At 33.5% G+C, this 12,500-nt stretch overlaps 1 protein-coding gene across 1 annotated transcript in view; it reads left to right on the top strand.

The window, feature by feature from the left end:
- Positions 1-12,500, top strand: part of LOC136826268 (nephrin-like) — a 166,254-nt gene that overhangs the window by 141,770 nt on the left and 11,984 nt on the right. The window contains 2 exon segments of the mRNA XM_067083400.1: positions 2,732-2,894; positions 5,239-5,375. Of these exon segments, the coding sequence (XP_066939501.1) occupies positions 2,732-2,894; positions 5,239-5,375 (300 nt within the window).

Here is a 12,500-nt window from a genome sequence, read left to right as displayed (position 1 = left end):
CTCAGCACTTGAAAGTAATTGGAGCTATTCCTGAAGATCAGTCGGCTTATCGGAAATTCCATTCCACTGAAACAGCTCTTTGTGCCGTAATTAATGATTTGTTAGGTTTCTCTGATGACGGTAAATGTAGCTTGCTTATTCTCCTAGATCTTAGCGCTGCTTTTGATACAGTGGTTCATGAAGTGTTAATAGAGGATATGACTGCTATTGCGATCGATGGGGATGCTCTTAAATGGTTTAATAACTATTTATCGAATAGATCTTTCAAGGTGAAGGTTAAAGATAGATATTCTGAAAGTAGAGAGCTCACCACGGGTGTTCCACAAGGAAGCATACTTGGCCCGGTTCTTTTTAGTATTTATACAATCGAGTTGTCTTGGATATTTAAATTACATGGCGTTCAAAGTAAATTTTTTGCCGATGACACCCAGTTCTATTTAATAGTGGATGACATTATTGAAGATCAAGCTGTTATTGATAGACTCATGGCAGATGTTTCGAAATGGATGCAAAAGAAAAGCTGAAACTAAACGAAAATAAAACTGAATGTATTCTAATTGGCACTAAATATAACTTAAGAAGGTTTGATAACGTTAATAGCATCTCCATCAATAAGGAGAATATTTTGTTAACTGATAAAGTCAGAGATCTCGGGGTAGTAGTTGATGGTTCTTTGACATTTGATGAACATATTAACAATGTGGTTACGACTGAAAATTATCATCTGAGGAATATCGCATCCATTAGAAAATATCTTAACGAAGATGCCACTAAGCTGCTAATTAATAGTTTGGTAGTTAGTAGAGTAGACTATTGTAACTCGTTGTATTATAGTTTACCTAATTATCGACTTAAGAAACTTCAAAAGATTTTGAATAGAGCTGCTAGACTAATTGTTGGTATATCCCCGCGAGAACATATTACTCCAACCTTAATTAAATTACACTGGTTACCAGTCAAAGCAAGGATTATTTTTAAACTTTGCGTCTTAACATACCAAGCTATTAGCACGGGAGAACCATTGTATCTTAGAGGTTGCCTGAAAAGATACGTAGTTGGGCCTGGTGTTCATACACGCCTTTCCCGTGATGATTTCAGACTTGATGAGCCTCGTGCAACGACCACTCTTGGTACGAGAACTTTTAAGCACTGTGCTCCTAGATTGTATAATCAACTTCCGGTATCAGTTAATGTGCTGAAAATATCTTTCAGTTCAAAAAGCTATTGAAAACCCATTTATTTTCACTCAGCTATAATACTGAGACAAATGCAATTAACCCTCTTTACATTACATAGACTTTTAAACTTTTATAATTTTTAACTAAAATATAAGTGATTTGGAAATCCCGTCTGAACGCTTAATAGCGAAAGAAGGGATACTTGATAAACCGTCAGACATAGACATAGACATAGACATAGAGAGAGAGAGAGAGAGAGAGAGAGAGAGAGAGAGAGAGAGAGAGAGATAATCCTTTCAAAAATGTATATTATTTGTCGTGTTTCTGCTTAGTTTTCATTTCACTTCTCATGCATATGAACCAATACGACATAGACAATAATAATAATAATAATAATAATAATAATAATAATAATAATAATAATAATAATAATAATAATAATAAAGGGCATTACGTCTATCAAAAATAGCATGAAGGGGTATCAGTGCGAGAATATGAATTTATCCCGAGGTACTGCAATTTATGTCTTAAATATAATGTAGCTCACATAAGGTATTATATGTCACCAGTCTTACCATAATCATAAACACAATATTTATTCCATAAATTTACAAACTGTAGCATCACAAATCCCTTTGATAAAGTAAGGGTTTAATGTCACACTACTCCTTTCTTTGAAAAATAATAATAATACTAATAATCATTCGAACAATCGTAAATTCGAAATGGTAATAATGTTTTCGCTGAAAACATCTGGACTTTATACCAGCGGGCAAATTAATTTCTCCTTTTTAGTTTTCTATAAAAGAAAACTATTGCGCCGGCTTCGTCCGTCCGTACGTTATTCTGCGCGCACTTTTTCTGTCCGCCCTCAGATCTTAAAAACTACTGAGGCTAGAGGGCTGCAAATTGGTATGTTGATCATCCACCCTCCAATCATCAAACATACCAAACTGCAGCCCTCTAGCCTCAGTAGGTTTTATTTTATTTAAGGTTAAAGTTGGCCATAATCGTGCTTCTGGCAACGATATAGCGTAGGTCATCACCAGGTCATGATTAAAGTTTCATGGGCCATGGCCCATACAACATTATACCGAGACCACTGAAAGATAGATCTGTTTTCGGTGGCCTTGATTATACGATGTACAGAAAACTCGATTATCCATTTTTTACTTATGTATCAAAATGAGGAATTAGCGGAAATGACATCTAGCGTTTAGAAAATTGTCAGTACATGGTCTGATATACTGTACTATGTATATTTAAGATCCTCGCATCATTTAGAGATTTAGTTTATCAAAATGAAATATGATGCAAAACCATACTTTTGCTCTCTCTCTCTCTCTCTCTCTCTCTCTCTCTCTCTCTATATATATATATATATATATATATATATATATATATATATATATATATATATATATATATATATATATATATATATATATATATATATATATATATATATATATATATATATATATATATATATGAAAATCTCAAGAATCATCACAAAAAGAAACACTTGAAAAACTGTGATGTCTCTCCAACAGACTCTCCAAGGTGTGCTGTTTCTCCCTCACTGCGGGGGGTGGCGCTTTTCGAGCTGACTAACATAACGTGCGAGGTGGACGCAGATCCCTTCAACGTCTCTTTCAAGTGGACCTTCCACAACTCCGTCAGGAGAGACCAGAGCCAGGTCGTGAGTAGCAGAAGGTGAGTCTGTTCATTGCTCGATTGAATGTTCAACTGAATATTCAATGTTTACATTGGATTTGGATTTTGTGATGTATTTGTGTATTTACTTGATTTTTTGGGGTGTTGAGGGAGGAAATATGATACTGATAATGTGTTTGAATCTGAAAGCCAACGGTATCAGTTGATTTTAACTGGATGACCTATCACTCACACATATATACATATATGCATATGCATGTATATATATAACTTATTTTCAAAATAAATTTTTGGATATTAGAAAACAAAACTGTGTAAAAATTGACACGAAAAAACCTCTATTTCATCTCTAAGAAACAACTGTTATACTCCCTCGAGGAAAACCAGAAAAAAAAATCTTCATTTCCAAATGAGTTTTTAAATATCAGATAATAACAAAATTCACAGTGAAAAACAAACCAAATTGGCCTTTCTACCCTTTTAGGCAGACAGCGCAAAATCTCCATTTCCAGGAGAGTTTTGGATTAACAGAGAGTAACAAAATTCACAGTGAAAAAAAATCAAAGAAGACTTTCTACCCTTTTAGGCAGAAAGCCAAAAATATCCATTTCAAAATGAGTTTTGGAATATCAGGAAATAACAAAACTCACAGTGAAAAACAAATCAAAGAAGACTTTCTTCCCTTTTAGGCAGAAAGCCTAAAATCTAAATTTTTCAAAATGAGTTTTTTGAATACCAGAAAATAACGAAACGAAGGGTAAAAGTAACAAATTCATTCATAACAGCGACTAACTGGTCCTATCAACGAGTGACCTTTTCTGTGGTATTAGGGTTCTCTGGGCTGTATAGTAGGCTGCAGGCTAGTAGAAGCTGCTTCATGAAAAAAAAAAAGAGGGCTTTCTACCCTTTGGGCAGAAAGCCCAAAATCTCCCATTTCGTCTTGAAGGGCCCTTTCCTTAGGCGAGAGAGAGAGAGAGAGAGAGAGAGAGAGAGAGAGAGAGAGAGAGAGAGAGAGAGAGAGAGAGAGAGAGAGGCTCTTGGCACTTCAATGATTCTACTTGTGTAACTCTTCTGTATGAGGGGATCTTGTTAAGTGTGTGTGTGTGTGTGTGTGTGTGTGTGTGTGTGTGTGTGTGTGTGTGTGTGTGTGTGTGTGTGTGTGTGTAGAATGGATATGGGTTGTTATACCTCAAATGAGGAATTAGATTCGACCGTGAAATGACCTCGAAAGAGCTACTGAATTCAATTCGAGAAAACTGAAGTAAAAAAAATTGAGTCATACAATTCAGTCCAAGAAATCGAGCCAAAGCTTGAGTCAAAACTTTCTCATTTCGAAGGTTAATTAAACTCGCATTTATCGTCGATGACGCAATACATTTATTATACGGTCCGTTTGGCGTTTTAGAAAGTGTATTTGAGTTTCTGTAAAATATCTCTGGTCTATAGATTACATTACACAGCCGGGTGGATTTTTTAGCAAAGTTTCTGTTTAGTGAGTGTCTTGTCTCGTTACCAGCTTCATAAGAGGGCCGTAGGCGGTGGTGGGCGTAGTGGCTACACAAGAGTACCTGAAGTAGCTTCAGAGAGAGAGAGAGAGAGAGAGAGAGAGAGAGAGAGAGAGAGAGAGAGAGAGAGAGAGAGAGAGAGAGGCCACGTTGAATGTGGGAAAAATTACATGTCTAACGACAGTATTCATACTGTAATACCAGTAATTAGTAATCTATGAGAGAGAGGGAGAGAGAGAGAGAGATTCTAATGCAACCCTTTAATAAACGTGTTTAAATTATAAATACTCAATCACTCGTGATAATATTATTTAAACTGTTATCCGGATTTTGAATTTGAAAGGAAATTGTCGAGATCCACTTGGCAATTTGGCACAAATATTAAGACCTCTCTCTCTCTCTCTCTCTCTCTCTCTCTCTCTCTCTCTCTCTCTCTCTCTCTCTCTCTCTCTGTATATATATATATATATATATATATATATATATATATATATATATATATATATGTATATATATATATATATATATATATGTATATATATATGTATATATATATATGTATATATATATATGTATATATATATGTATTATATGTATATATATATATTTATATATATACATATATACATATATACATGTATATAAGATTTATTTATTTATTGCAACAAATTATTGACAAATTAATTAATTTCCTTCTCTGCAGGTATACATACATACATATATACATATACATACATACATATATATTTATATACATCTATATTTATATATATATATATATATATATATATATATATACATAATAAATCTATTTACCTGTTTATTGCAATAAATCCTTGACAACCGAATAAACGAAATCAACACACTTTCATCTGCAGGTATACCCAAGAAGGCCTCAAGAGCACCCTGTCCTACACCCCTATGTCTGAGAGGGACTACGGTACACTTCTCTGCTTTGCCACAAACGACGTGGGACCCCAGAAGGAACCTTGTTCATTCACTATCATCTCTGCAGGTTTGTTCATTCACTATCAGCGTTATTATTCACCTTTTATTCACCATTATTTTGTGGGTTGTATGTTCCTGATTTGGTTGCTCTTCAAAGGGAAGATGATCGTTCACTATCAGCCTCATAGTTCAGTATTCTCTATTATTAACTATCTTCTGTGTCTTATAGTTCAGTATTTACTGTTATTCACTATTCTTTTGTGGGCTGTATGTTCTTGATTTGGTTGCTCTGTAACAGGGAAGATGGTCCCTCACTATCAATCTTATGGTTCAGTGTTCACTGTTATTCACTATCTTTTATGCATTATAGTTCAGTATTCATAATTACTCACTATTCTCTTGTGGGGTATATATTCTTGATTTTATTACTATGTAAAGGGAAGATATTTATTCACTATCAATATTTTGTTATTCACTATTTATTCACCATTCTTCTGTGGACTGTATGTTCTTGATTTGGTTGCTTTGTAAAAGGGAAGATGGTCCTTCATTATCAATCTTATGGTTCAGTGTTCACTATCATTCATTATCTTTTGTGCCTTATAGTTCAGTATTCACTGTTATTCACTATCTTTTGTGCCTTATAACTCAGTATTCACTATTATTCACCATTCTCTTGTGGGGTATAGATTCTTGATTTTATTGCTATGTAAAGGGAAGATATTCATTCACTATCAATTTTTACATTCACTATTTATTCACCATTCTTTTGTGGGTCGTATGTTCTTCATTTGGTTACTTTTTAAAGGGAAGATGGTCAATCACTATCAACCTCATTGTTCAGTATTCACCATTATTCACTATTCTTGATTTGGTTGCTTTTTAAAGGGAAGATGGTCATTCACAATCAGCCTCATTGAAGATGGTCATTCACTATCAACCTCACTGAAGATGGTCATTCACTATCAACCTCATTGTTCAGTAAGTTCCTTGTTGGGCGAGCGGGTTCCATTCTCAGCTACCACTCTGTTGGCCGCGAGTTCGAATCTCTGACCAGCCAATGGAGAATAAGAGGAATTTATTTCTGGTGATAGAAATTCAATTCTCGCTATAATGTGGTTCGGATTCCACAATAAGCTGTAGGTCCCATTGCTAGGTAACCAATTGGTTGTTAGCCACGTAAAATAAATCTAATCCTTCGGGCCAGCCCTAGGAGAGCTGTTAATCAGCTCAGTGGTCTGGTTAAACTAAGATATACTTAACTTTTCATTGTTCAGTATTCACCATTATTCACTATTCTTGATTTAGTTGCTTTTTAAAGGGAAGATGGTCAATCACTATCACTCTCATTGTTCAGTATTCACCATTATTCACTATTCTTGATTTGTTTGCTTGTTAAAGGGAAGATGGTCATTCACTATCAACCTCATTGTTCAGTATTCACCATTCATGATTTGGTTTCTTTTTAAAGGGAAGATGATCATTCACTATCAACCTAGTTCAATATTCACTATCATTTGTGTCTTATACTTCAGTATTTACAGTTATTCACTATTCTTTGTGGGCTGTATGTTCTTGATTTGGTTGCTTTATAAAAGGGAAGGTGGTCCTTCATTATCAATATTATGGTTCAGTGTTCACTATCATTCATTATCTTTTGTGCCTTATATTTCAGTATTCACTGTTATTCACTATCTTTTGTGCCTTATAGTTCAGTATTCACTATTCTTTATTCTCTTGTGGGGTATATATTTTTTTTTATTTTATTGCTATGTAAAAGGAAGATATTCATTCACTATCAATTTTTACATTCACTATTATTTCACCATTCTTTTGTGGGTTGTATGTTCTTGATTTGGTTGCTTGTACAAGGGAAGATGGTCACTCACTATCAACCTCATAGTTCAGTATTCACCATTATTCACTATTCTTGATTTGATTGCTTTTTAAAGGGAAGATGGCCAATCACTATCAACCTCATTGTTCATTATTCACAATTATTCACTATTCTTGATTTGGTTGCTTTTTAAAGGGAACATGGTCATTCACAATCAGCCTCATTGTTCAGTATTCACCATTCTTGATTTCGTTGGTTTTTAAAGGGAAGATGGTCATTCACTATCAACCTCATTGTTCAGTATTCACCATTATTCACTATTCTTGATTTGGTTGCTTTTTAAAGGGAAGATGGTCAATCACTATCAACCTCACTGTTCAGTATTCACCAATATTCACTATTCTTGATTTGTTTGCTTTTTAAAGGGAAGATGGACATTTACTATCAACCTCATTGTTCAGTATTCACCATTCTTGATTTGGCTTCTTTTTAAAGGGAAGATGATCATTCACTCTCAACTTCATTGCTCAGTATTCACCATTATTTACTATTCTTGATTTGGTTGCTTTTTAAAGGGAAGATGGTCATTCACTATCAACCTCATTGTTCAGTTTTCACCATTCTTGTTTTGGTTGCTTTTTAAAGGGAAGATGATCATTCACTATCAACCTCATTGTTCAGTATTCACCATTATTCACTATTCTTGATTTGGTTGCTTTTTAAAGGGAAGATGGTCATTCACTATCAGCCTCATTGTTTAGCATTCACCATTATTCACCATTCTTGATTTGGTTGCTTTTTAAAGAGAAGATGGTCATTCACTATCAACCTCTTTGCTGAGTATTCACAATTCACTATTCTTGATTTTGGTGCTTATTAAAGGGAAGATGGTCAATCACTATCAGTTCAGTATTCACCATTATTCACTATTCTTGATTTGGTTGCTTTTTAAAGGGAAAATGGTCAATCACTATCAACCTCATTGTTCAGTATTCACCATTATTCACTATTCTTGATTTGGTTGCTTTTTAAAGGGAACATGGTCAATCACTATCAACCTCATTGTTCAGTATTCACCATTATTCCCTATTCTTGATTTGGTTGCTTTTTAAAGGGAAGATGGTCATTCACTATCAACCTCATTGTTCAGTATTCACCGTTCTTGATTTGGTTGCTTTTTAAAGGGAAGATGGTCATTCACTATCCACCTCATTGCTCAGTATTCACCATTATTCACTATTCATGATCTGGTTGCTTTTTAAAGGGAAGATGTCATTCACTATCAACCTCATTGTTCAGTATTCACCATTATTCACTATTCTCGATTTGGTTGCTTTTTAAAGAGAAGATGGTCAATCACTATCAACCTTATTGCTCAGTATTCACCAGTATTCACTATTCTTGATTTGTTTGCTTTTTAAATGGAAGATGGTCATTCACTATCAACCTCATTGTTCAGTATTCATCATTATTCACTATTCTTGATTGGTTGCTTTTTAAAGGGAACATGTTCATTCACAATCAGCCTCATTGTTCAGTATTAACCATTCTTCATTTGGCTGGTTTTTAAAGGGAACATGGTCATTCACTAGCAACCTCATTGTTCAGTATTCACCATTATTCACTATTCTTGATTTTGTTGCTTTTTAGAGTAAAGATGGTCAATCACTATCAACCTCACTGTTTAGTATTCACCATTATTCACTATTCATGATTTGTTTGCTTTTTAAAGGGAAGATGGTCATTCACTATCAACCTCATTGTTCAGTATTCACCATTCTTGATTTGGTTGCTTTTTAAAGGGAAGATGATCATTCACTATCAACTTCATTGTTCAGTATTCACCAGTGTTCACTAATCTTGATTTGGTTGCTTGTTAAAGGGAAGATGGTCATTCATTATCAACCTCATTGTTCAGTATTCACCATTATTCACTATTCTCGATTTGGTTGTTTTTTAAAGAGAAGATGGTCAATCACTATCAACCTTATTGCTCAGTATTCACCAGTATTCACTATTCTTGATTTGTTTGCTTTTTAAATGGAAGATGGTCATTCACTATCAACCTCATTGTTCAGTATTCACCATTATTCACTATTCTTGATTGGGTTGCTTTTTAAAGGGAACATGGTCATTCACAATCAGCTTCATTGTTCAGTATTCACCATTCTTCATTTGGTTGGTTTTTAAAGGGAACATGGTCATTCACTGTCTACCTCACTGTTCAGTATTCACCATTATTCACTATTCTTGATTTTGTTGCGTTTTAAAGTAAAGATGGTCAATCACTATCAACCTCATTGTTCAGTATTCACCATAACTCACTATTCTTTATTTGGTTGTTTGTTAAAGGGAAGATGGTCATTCACTATCCACCTCACCGTTCAGTATTCACTATCGGTATTTTAGATTATTTGCATATTTTTATGTTTTTTTAATACGTTTAAGTAAACAACTACAATGTAATTTTAATGTGAATTCTCGGCAGCAAAACATTTCCCATTATTTAAAGAGCTGGGCAGAGTGTTGTGTATATATATTTTAGAGATGATAAATTTGCTTTGATCTGCAACAGAATACATATCTAACATATATATACATTCATGTGTGTATATGTATATATATAGCCTACATTCGTATACGTATGTATATATATATATATATATATATATATATATATATATATATATTCATGTAAATATGCATGTATGCATGCATATATAAGTATATATAAATATATGTATATATATAAACATATGTATGTATATGCGCTCTACATATATACACATATTCATATATATGTATATAATATATATATGATGTGTATATATGCACAGTACATATACATACATGTTTATATATATATATATATATATATATATATATATATATATACGTATATGTATGTAGGCTATATATATATACATATACATATAAATGTATATTTATGTTAGATATGTATTCTGTTGCAGATCATAGCAAATTTATCATCTCTAAAATATATGTACACAACACTTTGCCCAGCTCTTTAAATAATGGGAAACGTTTTGCTGCCGAGAATTCACATTAAAGTTATAACGGTTCACATATTAAAAATATTAGTATGCATGAAAGTAATGATTCTCATATTTTGGAGGAATGTTGGGTTTCAGTCATGAAATATATTTGAACTTTGTAAGATTATAGTTATATATATATATATATATATATATATATATATATATATATATATATATATATATATATATATTATATAAATATTCTACATTATTATGTATGTATGTATGTATGTATGTATATATATATATATATATATATATATATATATATGTGTGTGTGTGTGTGTGTGTGTGTGTGTGTACTTAACTAACATAATGAACAATTGAGCAAATTCACTAATACTGCTGCGACGAAACACTAAGGCAACACATTGCGCTCTCTCTCTCTCTCTCTCTCTCTCTCTCTCTCTCTCTCTCTCTCTCTCTCTCTCTCGGTTTTAAATATTATAAAAATAATGTTTTTTATTACTGATAAATCAATCATTGCTTACGATATATTGTAAGTTTTGAACACACGCTTATCAAAATATGATTTTTTCCCCACCACAATCCGATGACAGAAATGGCTAATAGTCATTTCGTCTTATTGTATGACTGTGGAACGGTACTTAAGAGAGAACTTTCAATAAGGACCACAATATAAAAGTAATCTTGACGTAACTGGAGTAAAATTGTTCTTAAAAGAAGGGACAACACAACAAAATATCTGATGAATCAATAGGCATAGGCCTAGCATTTGCTTGGCTACGATAATTGTTACACCGTTTTAAAGGCTATTTTTCCCCTAAGCAAGAGGATTCCATAACTTTTACTATAACAAAATTATCTAATTATTTTTATATAAGTGTAACCGAGTTGTGCTTAGAATAAGGTTAAAACGACATAGTATCTTATCTATAGGTGTAGACTAGGCCTATAGGCCTAGACTCATTTTCTTACTGGTGAGCATCCACGGGATATATCGTTTGATGTAAACGTAAATTACACCAGAATCTATTACATTTATATAAAAAATATAACTATTTTTTACTTTAAATCGAAAAAAGGAGCTTTTTTACGGTTTGATTACGCCGTCCTGAAATAATCTCGTTGAATGTGACGGTTTGGAATTTCGTTTAGAAGCGACGTTTGATAAAATGCACTTTGTTAATCAACGCTGCTTTTACATGCCTAAAAATGACAAACTGATGTTATAGACATTATCCTACAGGCTTACATACCACAAAGAATCCTAAATGATTGACAAAATACAGCAGTTCGAAATAACCAGGCTTGTTGACACACCCGTCACCTACACTGTATGTCTACCCGCTATGTATCCACCTTTGTAAAAGCCCCGGATGAACTCATGCCAAGTAAAGTAGGCGGCCGTACGAAGATATCGTTTATTAAAATCATAATTTGTCGACCACGCAATATAGAAATGGGTGTATACAATACTTTGATCCCCGAGGGGATAGTACTAAACACGTCGTCCAAAGAGCTTCCGCCATGATTAGAATAGCACCTCGGAGTAGGTGGATACATACCAGGTTAATAACGATACTACTATGCGCTGTTAATACCGAACAAGATCGTTTCTACTTTATGTTATGTGACTTATGTAGTCTTAATGATTTGTAATTTCAAAAAGGAAATCGCTACTGTAATATATGGCAAAATAATACGCTTAACATAGAGAAACCGTATATCTACTACCAACACATGCATCTCACAGGCACAATATTAACGGTCTATAAACTAAAATGCTTTATTTACCTTTGAAATATTTATCCAGTTTCTCTTGTGGAAGAATCCTTGAGTCCATTCTACAATTATACACCGCACAACACGACGATATTAAACAAAAAAAATCACAGAAAACACACGACTGACAAACATACTTTCGCGGTTTCCGGGTTACTGAGTGACGACAGTTGCTAGGTTCTGCGCCTGCGCCAGCAGCAGCAGCAGTGACACCCTGGTGGCGGTACAGAGAACTACGTTAGTACTCTCTTACTGAAGCTCACTTACAGTAGTTACTTCAAAAATAATTTTGTTTTTATAATGGCTTGCAAATTTTGTCTTTCCTCGCGAACATTATGAAATAATATTTTCTTACTCTTTATTACATAATCATATAAGAAAATGTAAATAAAAGCAAAATTTTTCAGTAATAACTTTCAAATGTTTAATGAAATACAAGCGTTTACGATTTTCTTTACCTACAACTGATGAAAAACCCTTGACATGATGCTCTAACCTGGGTTTAATTTGCTCTTACGCCGAAGTAAGAAAGATAGAGAGTGGGAGGAAG

This window comes from Macrobrachium rosenbergii, chromosome 40 (assembly GCF_040412425.1).
Source record: "Macrobrachium rosenbergii isolate ZJJX-2024 chromosome 40, ASM4041242v1, whole genome shotgun sequence".
Taxonomy (NCBI): Eukaryota; Metazoa; Arthropoda; class Malacostraca; order Decapoda; family Palaemonidae; genus Macrobrachium; species Macrobrachium rosenbergii.
This window is presented reverse-complemented; position numbering and strand designations above follow the sequence as displayed.